Raw genomic sequence first — 16,549 nt, forward strand, 5'->3', positions numbered from 1 at the left:
TATGAATCTCATTCCTTTCAAGATCTGATCTAGCTTCGTGTTCCAAGCTCGTGGAGCTTGCCTTAAACCGTACAAGGCCTTCGAAAGCTTATAAACCTTGTGTTCTTCACCTTTTACCTCAAATCCTTCGGGTTGGTCAACATAAACATCTTCTCTTAGCTCTCCATGTAGGAATGCTGTTTTTACATCTAAGTGATGACTTTCCCCTCCATGTGTTGCCGCCAATGCAATCAACAGCCGTATGGTCTCCAATCGAGCAACAGGAGCAAAAAATTCATCAAAATCTATGTCGGATTCTTGTACGTATCCTTTAGCCACAAGTCGCGCCTTATACTTATTGATAGTACCATCTGCATTTTTCTTGATTTTGAACATCCACTTGAGACCAATCACCTTTGCGCCACTCGGTCTATCAATTAAAAACCATGTCTTGTTTTTATTGATTGAGACAACCTCTTCTTTGCATGCTTCTCTCCACTTTATCGAACCCTTTGCTTCTTCAAAACACCTTGGCTCATTGTCGATCGAGAGTAGAAGTTTCTCACATTCTACGGCAGCTTGTAAAACATAGTCATTAAGATAAGTTGGTTTTTTTACTTGTCGTCCAGACCTTCTTAGTGGAGGTTGTACTTCTTGTTGATTTTGAATGACGTTCTCGTCATTCTCATGTGGAAATTGCTCGTCGTTATTTCCATCCTCTTGATCACTCTCATCGTCATTACTCTCGGTCTCATCATGTTCATGGTGTTGAGTGTTGTCGATGAAGACAGGTCCTTCTCCAACATCTATTACTTCTCCCCACCTCATGTGAAACATCCCGGGATCCCTACTCGATCCATCTCTTGGTTCATACCAAGTCCAGCTTGCTTTTTCATCGAAAACCACGTCTCGACTAACAACGATTCTCCGTGTCGTTGGGTTGTACAGTCTATAGGCCTTTGATCCTGGCTCAATCCCAAGGTGGACTAGAGGCTTTGATCGATCATCGAGCTTTGTGAGGTTTGCAAATTCAACCTTCGAATATGCTAAGCAACCGAACACTCTTAAATGCTCAAGACTTGGTTTCTTCTCTCGCAAGCATTCATAAGGCGTCATATTTACCAGAGCTCTTGTTGGTACCCTATTGATTACATATGTAGAGTGTCGAACCGCCTCTCCCCATAGGTAGTTTGGTACCATCATAGCTTTTAGGATACTCCTTGTCATCTCCAATAGTGTTCTATTCCTCCTTTCGACAACACCGTTTTGTTGTGGGGTGTAAGGTGCCGTAAGATGCCGCTTGATCCCGTTTGATTCACAAAAATCATGAAACTCTCTTGAAGTAAATTCTCCTCCTCTATCGGTTCTTAGTGTCATGATTTCTTTCCCAAGTTCCTTCTCCACAACACTTTGAACTTACCAAACGCTTCACTCTTTTCTTTTAACAAGATAATCCACATATATCTTGAAAAATCATCAATAATAACAAATATGTATTTGTTATGAGCCAATGTTGATGGGGTTATCGGTCCACAAAGATCAGCGTGCAGGAGCTGTAAGGGCTTTGACGCTCGGTACATCGTTGCTTTTGGAAAACCTTGACATGTTTGTTTGCCTACTAAACGTGATTCACACAACCTTTTTTCTTCTCTTACTTCGGGTAGGCCATAGACCATCTCTTGTTTGGACATAGCTTTCATTGTCTTGAAGCTTACATGTCCTAACCTTGCATGCCAACTCCAAGTATCGTCTTCTATGTTTGTGTGTAAACATATTGGTTTTCCAACTGTTAGACCAATTTTGTACAACCTATTGGCTGAACGTGTGACTTTAACCATCAATCTTCCACGAGGATCGTGTAGTGTTAAATAATCTTGTCGCATTCGAACATCACACCCGACTTCTGTAGCTTGTCCCAGGCTAATAATGTTGCTCTTGAGATCGGGAATGTAGTAAATATCAGTGACAAGAATTTGCTCATCCGTTTTGCTTTGAAGCAGAATAGATCCTTTCCCTTCTATTTCAACACATGAGCCATCTCCAAACTTTACCTTCCCTTTTATATTCTTGTTGAGTTCGGAGAAATATGTTGGATTACCGGTCATGTGATTACTTGCTCCATTGTCGAGATACCAAGTACCGTCTTCAGCTTCGTAGTTCTTTGGTATCACCTTTTCTTCGTTTAAGAACACTACTTCATGCATATAAAGTGCTGGGTCGGCTTCTTTCGTTTCTTCCGTCTTATTTTTATGTGCCTCTTGTAACTTTTGTGTTCTTTCTGGGCAAGTGGAGGCGTAATGACCAGGTTTGTCACATCAGTAGCAAATCACTTTAGAAAGATCCTTCTTCTCCTTAGCTTGATTGTGGTCCGATTGATTTATTGTTCTTTCTTGAAAATTGAATCTTCCTCTTCCTCGTCCTCTATATCCTCCTCTTCCTCCTCCACCGCGTCCTCTCCCTTGTGATGTCGTGAAGCTTTGTTGTTCGAAGTTGGAGAATAACAACTTGCTTTGCGTATCTCCATGATTCTCCTCGTTGAGAATTCTTTCGTCATAAGTTTTAAGTCTTCCAACAATATCTTCAAAAGGGGTTGTGTTTAAATCAAGGACTTGGTCGAGGGAGGCAATAATTTGGATATATCGGCTCCTTGGTAGACCATTGAGAAATTTCTGCACAAGTTTGACCTCTTTAATAGAGTGTCCAAGCGAGACTGCCTTCGATGCCAGCTCCGATAACTTCCCCGAGAAACTATCGATTGAGTCCGTATCCTTCATCTTGATTCTTTCAAACTCCGACATTAGTGTTTGAAGTCTAGCTTCCTTGACTCGATCAGCACCAAGATGACGGGATTTAATAGCATCCCAGATCCCTTTAAGAGTATCTTGTTCGCCTACTTGCAGAATAAGAGCCTCCGTGATGGGTTGAAATAACAATCCAATTGCGATATCGTTCTTGTTGGAATCAGTTGACACACTTTCAACGGTTTCCCACACCTTGTTGATTTGTAACACCACCTTCATCTTCATGGCCCATACATATAATTTGTAGCGGTAAGCATGGGACATTGAATTAACGACGGAGTAAACTCCTTAGAACGCGGAGTATCAACCTCTTCCATAGCTTAGTTATGTCTTCTTCTTTTGACTCTCTTAGATCGACTAACCTAGACGCTCTGATACCAAATATAGAATTAAGAAAGCTTTGAATAAAGAACAACTTTCTTTATTATGTTTAGAAAATAACTCAAAACTAAACACCAAAGCTCTCAATCTCTCATACCTTTGATCACAACTCAATCAAAGATATTTATAGTCATAACACAACTTTGTTATTCCTATTTTGATAATGGAAAACTTCTCTTTTCCTGATCCTAATACAATTGGAACTTTTCCTTTTAACCTATCTTTTCATTAACCAACTTGTTAATGATATATTGGGCTTCAAGATACAATCTTCTAGAAGCTTACCCCAACAAAATCTTAACATAAATCAAATCGATTTACATAACAGAATCTAGTTATTTGTCAAATTCATCATAAATTTATTATCAGAATTGTCCAATTTGATTCGAAGATATTTCAGTCAACTGTTTATGAGCGTTATAAAAGATGTTACTTGCCTTGAATGGATGACTTAGGGTTTTAAGAGTTTGACTATCTTGAAAAATAATTTGCATAGCCATCGAGATTAATACCAAGTGTTTTTAAAAACCCCGAACAAAATCAAGTGAAGTCACCCGATCGATGCTTCATCTTAGTTAGANTAGAGATTTTTTTTTTTTTTTTTTTTATAAAGATTATTGGATAAAGCTTACAACAAGCATGAGATCTCTCTTTCTCTCTTATTATGTGTATTCTCTCCATCTTATTCTGGAACGGGAACCAGACTTGGAACGTAAACAAAGTTGGAAAGACAAGGGTTACGTTCACCTTTACCTCTAAAGGGTTGTCCCGTCACTTGTATTTTGATCCCACCCTGGCCAATTTCGTAAAAGCTGGTACAAGCATAATCCTCTCCCACAACTTTATCGCACCATAACACGATAGAATCGGTCTTGTCGGTAAAGAATGACGGTACATTTATGTGTGCGTATTCGAAGAAATGGGGGTTTAAGATGGGGAGATCAGGGCGAGCCACATTAAAATACTTACTCCATAAGACAACCCCATCAGTCACTTTGTTTGTGACCCACACCTCCATCTCCCTTGTTTCGTCTCCAAAGCGTTGACGAAACAAAGAAAGCCTATCTCCTCTAAAACCTGAGATGGCTACTGTATCAATAATCGCACGTCCGATACCACTTTGCCTCACCTCAAAGGGAAACCAAGATATGCGCTTGAATGTCTCCTTGGAAAAATCGAAGCCCTGAATGAACCTTTTCGGATTCCTATTACCCTTAGTTTCAGCAATCCAATACATATTTCCATTCAAAGACACATTTAGATAGGGGTAAGGCATAGACCAGTCCAAAGTAGCAGAAAAGACTCTCCAGAGTTTAGACTTGAAGTCATATATCTCAAATTCCCCAGCTTCCAAATACCACCGACTAATTCTCAAAATCTTGTAGCTGTCACGGTTGTTCTTGTCGTATCCAAAACCGTATATATCAGTTAGTTGGTGAGAACTGGATTCAACAAATTTGACTTGGCCCAAAACCGGATTCCAAACTGCAACGTCGCCGTACCTTGGTCCTCTTCCGTTGTACCATCGGCATAGCAATAATCCATTGCAGTGAATGACATACATGAGAAAAGATTGAGCAACAGAACTAAACTCGGCTGGAACTGGTAGACATAAGAGATCTAGGGTCGCCGGATTGATGATTTCAACCTTATCAAGATAAATCCGCATCAACCTTTTCTTCGAGAGACCCAAGTGCTTGTAGATGAATCTCTTGTCGTTGCAGAGAGCGTACCATTGTTTGCTGGTCCTTTTGAAACGTATCAGGGATTCGATTGGAACCCTAGAGATGATGTCTTCTACTAGATCAAAAGGTAGCGACGAGGAAGCCATGGAACCCTTTTTCTAGAAGGGATTGTTCGTGGCGTACAGCCACGATATATCGTCTAGGGTTTCCCACAATTTTTTATCCACATATAAAATAAAAATGACTATACTACACCACTAAACCCTAGGGTATCTTGTTTTCGACACAATATGGAAACAAATCCAAATCCTCCGAGCTTAGTAAAAATCTGCAAAAACAAAAAAAACAAAAAAAACTTTTCACCGAACATCAAATATATATATATATATATATATATTCATTTGAATTTGTTTGTCATTTACCGTGTTGACAAGCATAGTAAGGAGGAAGGTCACAAGGACTTGAATTCCAAGCAACGTGCCAACAACAATACGTTAGGGATTTATTTATCCCAATCTTGATGGGTGTGGTGTGGGGACTGGGGAGATTTATATCTATCCCGATCTTGATACGTTGGTGAATCGAACTGAAGGTTTTTCAGATTCTTGATATCTATTCCTTTGTTGCTTTAATGTGTATTTGATCTGCTTCAGAGAGACATTTCAAGCTACAACATGGTAAGTATGGTTCATAATTAAGCATAAGGAAAAGAAAAAAACATATGGCGTTGGTGGTAGGTGTTAAATTAACGTGGATCTGATTGAGTCAAGAGCTTGTGATGGGCCAATAATGGGCTCAACAGAAACAGTAGAAACGATAGAATCGATTGCCCCAAAAAGAAGAGGAAAGCCAATGCCGCCAATGGAGACAGATGAGAGATATGAGGAAATTGAATTTCACAGTGTGCTAATTAATTTTGTTAAAAATGTATTGCAGCTTTTGAAGTTGACTTAGACACCCATAAAGTTTAAGAAATTTAGCGACACTAAAGTTAGGCTTTAAAGGGGAATCCTATCCTCCACCATCGTAAAGATTAGCTAAAAAAGCTTCTACTTTTTTCCATGACCTATATAATAGATCAATTTAACTAGTCAATTTAAAAAGACGAATATACGTGTCGAGTGTCGACTATGAACATTTTGAATGCCATCATCCACAAAGTTGATTTAAAAACTTGAGAAAAGGAATAAGATAAGCTTAATGTCAAAAGATTTGTGAAAGTTTTCATTCATTTCAAAAAGTTTTGCCTTTTGGGTTTAATATATTTTCCCCCAAAAAAAAAATATTAGTTATTACTTATTAGTAGTATCACTAACAATTTAACTTTTGTTTTTGGGAATATTGTCAAAATAGGCATTATTTGGGTAGGACTCTCGGTTTTAGGCACTATATACAGTATACTTTAATTGTAGAGCAAATTTCACCTTTTTCGGACGATATTGCCCTTAAGAGAATGAGCGAGAATCTTAATGGTCAGTGAACAAATGGGTTGCTGACGTCATGTAATTAAACATGTAACGCTTGAAAAGAGAAGCAAGAGAATACATTGATAAAATACATAATGTTTTCAGTGTTTCTTTGTCCACACAAACCTTAATATGTGTTTTATCGTCAAGTCACACCGGCTTCTCAGCTCGTTGGCAGCAGAGTTGATTGCTCGCTCTCCTACTCAATCAACATGCATCCTCTAGTCCTCTCCTGTTCCCCCAGGTATGCTCCTGTTCTTCGGTGTTCATAAATCATAACTATACCCTAAAGCCAAGATGGATGAATGAACCCAAGGGAAACCAATTTAACGATGAAGTGAGTGTTCAAAACTATACCCTAAAGCCAAGACATATGACTAAACCCAAGGGAAACAAATTTAACGATAGAGTGAGTGTTCAAAACTATACCCTAGTCCCTAAAGCCAAGGAAAACAAACTTAACGATGGAGTGAGTGTTCAAAACTATACCCTAAAGCCAAGACAAATGACTAAACCCAAGGGAAACAAATTTAACGATAGAGTGAGTGTTCAAACTATACCCTAAAGCCAAGGCAGATGACTAAACCCAAGGGAAACCAATTTAACGATGGAGTGAGTGCAGCTGAGTGAGTGTTCAAACCTATGCCCTAAAACCAAGGCAGATGACTAAACCCAAAGGGAAACCAATTAAAATTGCAGTGACAAAATGCAGAATGCCAAATATTATCTCCTTACCTTCAGACAGAGTGTTCAATTCCTTAGGAATTTTAAAAGTCAAACGAATGAGAAAGAAAAGTTAAGAGAGTGAAACACATAAAAAAGTTCATGAAATTTCATAAACAAATCAGCAAAATTTAAGTTTTGGACATGAATCTCACATGAGAGATAACATGATGATGTCAATATCAAACAAGTACAATGTACAAAATAATATTAAACATTAGTTTCTACATGAAACGTAAATGATAGAGCAGAAAGCTGTAAAATGACTAGCCTTCACCACTGGAAGAAAACAAATCAGCAATTGTTTCATCTAGAACTGGTTAGCCATCCGTCTTTTAAAACGAAAATCCTGAGGACTATGTATATATGAAATAAAGGTTGCTCGACACTTGTAGATAATACATAAGCAAAGAAAAATAGGGACTGGTGTACCTCCAACTTGATCCTGAGAGCCATCGCTCATTGATATATAGTTTGGTGGTAAAATATAGTGAGAGACGTTTATTTAACTTCAAATTTGACAAATCCTATACCACCCAGACAACACGATTACAAGCTTAAAGCATAAAGTCTGAATTTAACCTGGGATTGAAATCTGAGGCGGTGTTGAGTCCGCCGCTGTCTTTAATTTACCGAGTTACAAACCGTTTTACATGTGCGGCCACATATTTTCTGAGCAATCGGGAATCTTTCTTGCAATCTTGAATCGCCCTCTCTCGATGTGGATGTTTTAAGTCTAGACGCGCCTCACTGACTTTTTCTACGGATGTAATTGAGCAACGAGCATAAGCTTGAAGACGTCTTACTCCTCGTCTTCACCATCGAAAAGATTATAAAGTAACTAAGAGAGATCAAAGATGAATGACAAAATTGCAGAGCCAGCAATGAGCGATTACAAGCTAGTTGAATAGAGAAACTCAAGTACAGATTTATTGGTAACAATAAACCCTCAAAGAAAAAATTGGCTTTGTATGATCGGTCTGCGAAAGAGATGAGAAGAGAATGACATCACAAATAGAAGCGCAAAACGGACTTTACAGCAAATCAAAGTGCTTGTATTTATAAGGCACATGCGAAAGTGCCTAAATCGGAATACATTATTAAGACCAATGCCTTTTTTTTTTAATTAACTCTTTGTTTTTTTTAGGGAAACAATATTTAAAAAAATTCTGTTAAAATCTTATAAAAGTCAAAAGCATATATCATTATTGTTAAACAGTAAATTTACATTTCCATAAATATTCAAATTCTAACTCCTATAGTTTTTCGAAGTGGACTGACTACCATAATCACCCTTAATTATATATACTAGTATTTCCTAATAAATTGAATTGATTAGTGTTTACAATAATGTCATAAAGCAGACGCATTACCTTTCTTTTTCCGGTCGCTTTTACTTTAATTATTTCCTTTTCACAAAACCCAAAAATCCAAAAGTCAAAATAGTCACAAGTCTCAAAAAGTCAATAACCTCTCGCTCTCTCTCACACACACATCATGAACGTCACCACCAAACAACACTTCCATTGATTGTTCCATCCTCATAACAATCTCCACACACACTCAGTTCCGTCATCGATTCTTCAAAGTTTCAATCCAAAAAAATGGTGAGCAAATGGAAGAAGATGAAGCTAGCTTTGAGTTTGAATCTCTGCACTTACCTCCCAAGAACCCTCGAGGAGGAACCACCATCGTCGGCTTTGAATTCAGATACTGCTTTGCTCTCTCCTCTTAACTGGCCCATGACTCCAACACCACCTTCTTCTCACCGTAGAAGGTTGTCCAGAAGTAGCAGCAGATCGTCAAAGGTTTGTTACATCACGACTCATATTCTCAATTCTCTTTAATTGTGATAAAGCTTGCTACTTTTGGTTGCTGAGGAATAAAAAGACTTGACCTTTTTTTGTGGTTCATGGGTTTGTCCTGTCTTGTCTTTGATTGTTCTAAATTAATCTTAAGTGTATATATCCATATTGGGTTTGAAATCTTGGTTTTTGATTTGTTTTCTATATTTTCAATGTTCATCAGTATTGGATACGTTCTTGTCCTCCTTTGGTAGATATGTGAATTGGCAATGTTATGAAAAAGCTCAGATCTTTCAGCCTTGTTGTGTGTAGTTAGTTGTAACGAAGAAGGTCATGTTGTCTATTTGGTAGTACTTCTAGTTTTGTTTCAGTGAAGACTGAAGCCTTATATTCCTTATAATAGAATACTTCTCAGTATTCCTTATTGTTTGTTTCTTAAATAGCACTTGGTCTCATGTGGGTTTCTTTGTTTTCTTCTGATGAGCTTGTTGACTCACAATCCTGCATCTTTTTGTTCTTGTTCTTAAGCAGCAGACTTGTTCTATATGCTTGACTAAGATGAAAGAAGGTTGCGGACATGCAATTTTCACAGCGGAGTGCTCGCACGCGTTTCATTTTCACTGCATCGCTTCTAATGTGAAACATGGCAACCAAGTTTGCCCTGTTTGCCGAGCAAAATGGAAAGAAATCCCTATACAGAAGCCGAGTTTGGATCTTCCTTATTATCCCTTTGACCGTTCCAATAATGATGCAGCCATTAGCCTTGTCCGCTGCTTACCTCTTTCTCAACGCGCTATAAACCAAGCGCATTCCGAGCCAGCTATTTTCGATGATGATGAACGGTTAGAGGAGCAGATTGTTTTTGCTCCTGGCGAAACTGATGCTTTGGAGAAGGAGAACCGTTGTTCTGTGCCCATGATGGACATGAAAATGTATCCAGAGGCTTCAGCTGTACCACAATCCAAATCTTGTGAAAACTTTGATGTGTTAGTACATCTGAAAGCAGTTACTGGTAATCAGATTTCTCAATATCGTCGAGCGCCAGTTGATTTAGTTACAGTGCTTGATATCAGTGGTAGTATGGGAGGAACTAAGCTAGCGCTTCTGAAACGAGCAATGGGTTTTGTGATTCAAAACCTTGGGTCTAGTGATAGGCTCTCAGTGATTGTTTTCTCTTCAACAGCTCGACGTCTTTTCCCTTTAACCCGAATGTCTGATGCTGGAAGACAGCTAGCTCTTCAAGCTGTTAACTCATTGGTTGCAACTGGTGGGACCAATATCGTTGACGGTCTTAGAAAAGGCGCTAAGGTTATGGAAGATAGAAGAGTGAGAAATTCTGTTGCCAGCATTATCCTTTTGTCTGACGGCCAAGATACCTATACCATGAACCATCCTGATCCAAGTTACAGGTTGAAGCTACCTCAGATCCCTGTTCACTCTTTTGGGTTTGGATCAGATCATGATGCTTCAGTGATGCACTCAGTCTCTGAATTATCCGGTGGAACTTTCTCTTTCATTGAAAGTGAGTCTGTGATCCAGGATGCTCTTGCGCAGTGCATTGGTGGACTTCTAAGCGTTGCAGTTCAGGAGCTGCGAGTAGAAATTGAGGGTGTGTGCCCAAATGTTCGAATTAGCTCGATAAAAACCGGGAGTTACTCTAGCCTTGTAACTGATGATGGCCACTCAGGATTGGTTGAGCTTGGTGATCTTTATGCCGATGAAGAGAGGGATTTCTTGGTTTCTGTCAACATCCCTGTCGAGGAAGATGGGCATACACCATTGCTAAAGCTGAGATGTGTCTACATAGATTCTTTGACAAAGGAAACTACAAAGCTTGAAAGTCAGGTACTTCAGATTCAGAGACCAGAACATGTTGGTGAAGAAGTTGTTGTTCCCATCGAAATGGTCAGGCAAAGAAACAGATTCCTAGCTGCAGAGGCAATAGCTCAAGCAAGAACTTTAGCAGAGCATGGAGATTTAGAGGCAGCTGTTACGGCGATTGAGAATTTTAGACTGGGTTTGGCAGGGGTGGTTGCAGCAAAATCCCGTGATATGTTTTGTGTTGCTTTGGACTCAGAGCTGAAGGAAATGCAAGATAGAATGAGGAGTAGTCATGTGTACGAGGCATCTGGAAGAGCTTATATTCTTTCTGGACTTAGCTCACACTCATGGCAAAGAGCAACAGCGAGGGGAAATTCAAGGGACGGTTTGAGCTTTGTCCAGGCTTATCAGACTCCGTCAATGGCTGAGATGCTGCGTCAGTCACAGGCCATGTTTCTGGTTAGTCCATCACATCATAGACTCATTCAGCCCTTGCTCTCTTTTGCTTCACAACCAAAGCCAAGGTAAAGAACAAATTTTGACATCAATATAATGTTTGTACGAGTAGTTAAGTGGAGAGCTTAAACTTGTTTTTTCTCTGTAAAGGAAACAAGCAAAAGCGGTCAAAATGTAACATAGATATGATGAATGGTGGGTTTACAGTTTGGGAATATCTTTTGTATTAAAACTTCATTGCCTATATATACTCGAAACTCACGAAGTGCACATACATGTTTCTACAACACAACAACATTAACACATTATACAACAAGAACCCAACACAAAAGAAGACAGAAGAGAAGATACTACTCTCCAGCTAAATGTACTTGGCAAAATGAAGGAAAAAATAATAATTTCTAGCAAAATAAATCTCCCGAAGGAATTGTCCAAATGGAAGAGTCATCTCTGTCTCTTCATGAATCATGATCTACCTTTCTTCATCCTTGCATCTCTCTGATTTCGGAAGTGGCTAAGAAGTTGTTGTGCCTGCAAAGAACAATAATATTCAGATATCTCGATCACTAAGAAACCGAACTTGCTGTCTTTTTGTGTAACCGTAGAAGATGGATATAGTATTCACCTTTTCTTTTGCTCTCTGTGTACCAGACTGAGACAAGGCAACAAGTGGAGGTATGGCGCCTTCTTGCAAGACCAAAGTGCAAAACTTGGGACTGTTCAGACACAGCTGAAGCAGCACAGAAGCTGCATTCTCTTTCCCTCTCTGAGATCCCAAGTCAACTGTCTCAACAAGCAATGGAATCCCACCTTCCCTCAAAATTGCTTGACGCCCTTCTCCAATTGCAGAAAGATTTGCAAGAAGAGCAACTGCTTTATCAACCATCTCTAAATCTGGGTCTAACAGTTCCACAAGATACTTCACCGCCTTAGCTTGCACGATACGAGCCTTGTTTTCATGAGTTATCGATAGATTGAACAAAGCAGAGGCGGCATCTTTCTTTCCTCTAAATGTTCCTTTCCCAAGAAGATTCACCAGAGCATGTATCGCTGCGTTAGACTGGCCTATTCGTTCCCTGTTGACCGGCAGAACAGACAGGCTGAACAATGTTGCAGCTGAATTCTCTTTAGCTCTGTCATTTCCTGTGTTCAAAACATGAACAAGCGGTTCTGATGCCCCCGCTTCCACAATCGTAGCTTTGTTTAGTTCACTAATCGAAAGATTCAGAAGAGCTGTGACTGCGTGTTCTTGAGTTAGCTTTTCTTCTGAGTATAAAAGTGACAACAGTGGAGTGATAGCACCACAACGCCCGATGTGAACTCGATTTTCAATGCTGCTAATGGTGAGGTGACGTATTTCAGCTGCAGCAGCCGTCTTCACTTTGTTGGATCCGCTTTTAAGATCTTCTACCAATTTTATGGTATGTGAAGTCGTCATTGTTTCTGAATCATCTAAATCTTGTACAGAACACTCATGATTGACATTGCTTGAACTTTCAGAGTTTTTCTTGGGAGACATCTCACTGGAGCTTTGGTGAGTACCTAGTATATGTTCAATCTCATGTGTCACCGAAGGCACATAATCAACAGACGAGACAACACTGCAAACTGATTCACTCCTGCTATGAGTGTAAGACTGCCCCGGAGACAAAAGTTCGAATATCTCAAGATCTTTGCTTTGAGATTCCCCGCATAAACTGGCAGGCACGTTGATCTTTAGTTTCTCAAATCCATTACCAGTTTCATGAGATGATCTTGAGGTAAAACTGCTGCTCCGTAAAGAAAAACGAAAACTCTCGGTGCGGTTGAAGTCTTGAGAACCCATGTTATTAGCCATAGATGAGGCATCACCACCATCATAACGATGACCAGAGTTAGCAGCAAGGTTGATCCTGTTTGCCTCCAACCAACTCGTTATCATAGCCTTAACCGTGTAATTGGGAATGAGTTCTTGATGAGTCAGCACCTGCCGTGTCCTGGGACAAACAGCTAACCCGTTATCAAGCCATTTCTTAATGGATGTTCTGTCAAATGTCTGTCCTGAAGCTACTATTACCGGATCCAGCATGAGTTCCGTTGACAAAGGACATCTGAAATATGGAGGTATCGAGATACCTTTAGCCACTTCAAGAAACTCAGTTGTGAGCATGTGTTCACGGATGCACAAGACTAGTTCTATCAACTGTTCGATTTGTTCCACATTTTCTTTGGACTTGCTGGCCTGGGATCTTACCCTTTCCTTCTCCACAGCAATGCTTTCCTTTAAGAGATCCTGGTTTGATATCAAGCCCAACATATGAATGATGCTTTCCAGATGATGGTTATCCAAAGAGGTAATGTCGTCTTTCTGATTCTGTAAAGCGTTCTCCATGAGTTCGGTTAATGTCCCTTCTTGCTTAAAACTCTCAATCTCCTGCACGCAGCGCTGAAAACGTTCCAAGAGATCAATACAAGTGGCTGCAATCAAGACACAAAGAGCAAGAAAATGAAATATTGTTTTACAGTTTACCTCAACAACTTGTACGCTTGAAGTTTCCGGGCTAGACTGTGATAACTGAAGAAGAATGCGACTAATCTCGAGAGAACAAGTCTGGACCTTTCCCAACAAAACCTCGCATTGAAACACCTGCACAACAACAACAACGCACTGAATAATTCTTCTGAAAGATGCAGAGTTACTGAAAAAGGAGAGCTTGTTATATGCATCAACTTACACCAAACAGCTTGCTCAACTTAGGTGACCAGTCCTCTAATAACTCCCGAGCTTGGTTAACAACGGCATCTAAATCTTCACATCCTTTATTTAAGCAGTCATCAGAAGGTATTTTGCAATCAACAACTTCGTCAAGCAACGGTTTCAAGAGCTTCAACAAAAGAACCATGTTTCCAATACATGTCTGGATAGGATTAAATCTAATGGTCTGGCAAGCAACCAGATGAAGATACCGAGATATGCTGTTAAGAAGACATCGAACAGGCACAGGATCCATTCAACTATCAAAACTGGAAAGAAAAAAAACAAAACACAAACATCAACATTATAATCTTCACAATAAACCTGATGATAACTTTGAACAAGTGTCGGTTAAAAAAAAAAAAAAATCTGAAACACATTAAAAAGCATTTGACTATTGACACATATTGTCTGAAAGACAAGACTTGACTTTTGACTAGATTCAGTCACCTCTTATGGAAAAAACAGAGACTTGAACACATTCTCAACAGATGTTTCTGCTTTCTTATTCAGTTCAGTTCTCAAATAAAGTGTGGGGGAAAACAACAGAGAAAATATACTTATACCTCCTTTGAATCTAATAAATAAACCTATCAAATCAACTCGAATAGACGAATACCCTAGAAAGAATCTCAACAAACAAAGACAATTCAACCAGAACCCAGAAGAAAAGGATACTCAAAAAAAAAAAAAAACCCTAACTTTATTACATAATAATAACCTAAGAAATAAATGTAAGTAGGTGGAAGATGATACCCGAGAAAGAAGATTCAACTGATTTCTTGAAAGCTGGAAGAAGAAAGGAATCGAGGGTTTCAAGAGAAGAAGGCGATCGATCATTCGAGCTTCTTCTTCCAAAGTGACGACGAGTTTCCTAATTTATCTAAATTTGGTTCTTTGCTTACACAAAGAGAGAAGAGAGAGAGAAGAGAAGAGAAGAGAGTGATGATGCAGGCAAAATAAAAAAGTAAGTGTTAAGTAATGGCGGGGGCCCAAGTTGGGTTTTTTTGCAGGTACATATCTCTCTCTCTTATTACTGTTTTTGTAGAGAGTTGGTAAATCTTAAAGCTGTCTTTATTTTTTTATTTTTTATTATAAATGATTTTACTCAAGAAGGTAGTAATACTATTACAACAAATTTACATTGTTGCTTTGACAAAAGATTAGTTTAGGTTTGAAATTGAGAATTTTATTTAACTTTTCCACATTAGGAATAATAATGTCAAAGGCGAAGAAGATACATTGGTCCTTTTGGAGGTGAGAAAGGTACACTGATTAATTTTGTAATGTTCTTGTTTTTGGGTAATATATGGCTTTCTTCCTGTATACATGATCAATATTTTTCAGATTTCTTTTTTCTTTTTTTTTGTTAGATTATTATGATTTTCTTTTCTTTTCACTTTTTTTCTACACCAAACAGAAAAATAGTCAAAAGATATGTTGGGCCGTGTGAAACAAATTGATGGGTTAGGCCCATTATTGTTTTGTAACGATCTGAATCTGTTTAGCGTCCTTTCATAACAACGAATTCTTCTTAGTTGTCCGGTCATAGTTTGGCGGAAAATGTATCGAAATTCTTTTTATAATTCGGTGCCGGCATATAAAAGTCAGACTGCATAACTGGACTGGACGAGTTATGACAACAAAGGAAAATAAGTCGAAGAGAAAAGACGAGCTAACTATCTCGTCCAACTTAAGCTATCCGTCAATTGCTTGTCGTTTCTCTAACCGTTTTCTTCTCTTTTTTCTGATCTCTTTTTTCAGATGCCGTATGCCCGTATTTATAGGTAATTGTGTCAGTTCCAGAAAAACCAAAATACCCTTACTTTCACTCTGATAATTATTTGGGCTTTTTTTGATTGGTATGGGCCGGACATCGTGGAAGTGAAATCAGTTTTGAAAGAAGATCTGTAATGGTCGAACGATATACTAGTTAGTAGTGTAATTATTGTTCTTGGGTTACTTGTTGGCTTGTTGCTCCAATATAGAATCTGATTAAATCGGTAATGATTCTACTAGACTAGTTGGTCCAAGAAAAAAAGTTTAGACAAGGCATAACGAATAGCAAGAAAAAAAAAAGGAGCTAATTATAGAATTTAGAGTCCAACACAGAAGCGCCAACCATTTTAACCTCTCACAAATAGCAAGCAATTTTTAACCAACCAAGTTTAAATTTAATAACCAAAACGAAACGTGACGGCCATAAAAATAATAATAAGAGAGAACCAAAAAATTGTTTGTTTTTCTCTCTTGATTGAGAGAAAAACAAAACATAGTAACGAAAACAAAAACTTTTCTTTGCAACTGATCTTCCCAACCTTTGATTCTCTGTTTCGCTTCGGCGGAATCAGAGAATCGTTTCAAGTTACGTATTGGAAGCACCTACGTTTTTTGATCTTGAATATATATTCGTTTACAGGGAAGAAGCATTGCAATTGGTAAAGTATTTTCTGATGAACTTTGTACGTAGTATAATTTTCAATCATTTGATAAACATTTAAAACTAAGTAAAAAAAAAAAAGAAGGTATTTGTAGAGAAATGGGAGTGTCTCAAACCGACGGGAGAATGGAAGGTTGGCTTTACACCATCCGACATAACCGTTTTGGCCTTCAATTTTCCCGTAAACGCTATTTCTTGCTTGTCGACAACACCCTTACAAGCTTTAAATCTGTTCCATCTGATCACAATGAGGTTTGT

At 38.7% G+C, this 16,549-nt stretch overlaps 3 protein-coding genes and 1 long non-coding RNA gene across 6 annotated transcripts in view; 1 reads left to right on the top strand and 3 right to left on the bottom strand.

Annotated features, from left to right (window-relative positions):
- On the bottom strand, nucleotides 3,844–5,166 carry LOC104781344 (putative F-box protein At1g77650). Its single transcript, XM_019244369.1, has one exon. It carries the CDS (start codon nucleotides 4,990–4,992, stop codon nucleotides 3,844–3,846), a length of 1,149 nt encoding a protein of 382 aa, XP_019099914.1. The 5' UTR covers nucleotides 4,993–5,166.
- LOC104781345 lies at nucleotides 6,368–8,077 on the bottom strand. Its single transcript, XR_002037746.1, has 2 exons — nucleotides 7,681–8,077; nucleotides 6,368–7,562 (listed from the first exon to the last, which is right to left on the bottom strand). It is a non-coding gene; the product is annotated as an uncharacterized LOC104781345 (long non-coding RNA).
- Nucleotides 8,472–11,391, top strand: LOC104781346. Of its 2 annotated transcripts, XM_010505999.2 has the most exons (3): nucleotides 8,472–8,843; nucleotides 9,372–11,185; nucleotides 11,268–11,391. In XM_010505999.2, the coding sequence occupies exons 1-3, from the start codon at nucleotides 8,640–8,642 to the stop codon at nucleotides 11,293–11,295; spliced, it is 2,046 nt and encodes a 681-aa protein (XP_010504301.1). In that variant the 5' UTR covers nucleotides 8,472–8,639; the 3' UTR covers nucleotides 11,296–11,391. The 2 variants fall into 2 exon arrangements, with proteins under 2 accessions (XP_010504301.1, XP_010504302.1); XM_010506000.2 differs by having other exon boundaries at nucleotides 9,372–11,391.
- Nucleotides 11,323–16,549, bottom strand: part of LOC104781347 (U-box domain-containing protein 3) — a 5,552-nt gene continuing 325 nt past the window's right edge. The window contains exons 1-5 of one of the 2 annotated variants that reach the window (XM_010506001.2): nucleotides 14,608–14,848; nucleotides 13,832–14,120; nucleotides 13,627–13,743; nucleotides 11,743–13,542; nucleotides 11,323–11,648 (exon numbers count right to left, since the gene is read on the bottom strand). In XM_010506001.2, the coding sequence (XP_010504303.1) occupies nucleotides 11,583–11,648; nucleotides 11,743–13,542; nucleotides 13,627–13,743; nucleotides 13,832–14,107 (2,259 nt within the window). In that variant the 5' untranslated portion in view covers nucleotides 14,108–14,120; nucleotides 14,608–14,848 and the 3' untranslated portion in view covers nucleotides 11,323–11,582. Of the gene's footprint in view, nucleotides 11,649–11,742; nucleotides 13,543–13,626; nucleotides 13,744–13,831; nucleotides 14,121–14,607; nucleotides 14,849–16,549 lie in introns of those variants that run through there. The other variant, XM_010506002.2, reaches the window with a different exon arrangement.

Source organism: Camelina sativa, chromosome 4, assembly GCF_000633955.1.
Source record: "Camelina sativa cultivar DH55 chromosome 4, Cs, whole genome shotgun sequence".
Classification (NCBI taxonomy): Eukaryota; Viridiplantae; Streptophyta; class Magnoliopsida; order Brassicales; family Brassicaceae; genus Camelina; species Camelina sativa.

What these genes read in the sequence shown, in the direction of transcription:
- LOC104781344 (XM_019244369.1), bottom strand. Translation starts at nt 4,992, where the DNA reads ATGGCTTCCTCGTCGCTACCTTTTGATCTAGTAGAAGACATCATCTCT.
- LOC104781346 (XM_010505999.2), top strand. Translation starts at nt 8,640, where the DNA reads ATGGTGAGCAAATGGAAGAAGATGAAGCTAGCTTTGAGTTTGAATCTC. An exon ending in GTAGCAGCAGATCGTCAAAG is followed by an intron (nt 8,844 to 9,371) that starts GTTTGTTACATC and finishes GTTCTTAAGCAG; the next exon opens with CAGACTTGTTCTATATGCTT. An exon ending in GCTTCACAACCAAAGCCAAG is followed by an intron (nt 11,186 to 11,267) that starts GTAAAGAACAAA and finishes TTCTCTGTAAAG; the next exon opens with GAAACAAGCAAAAGCGGTCA.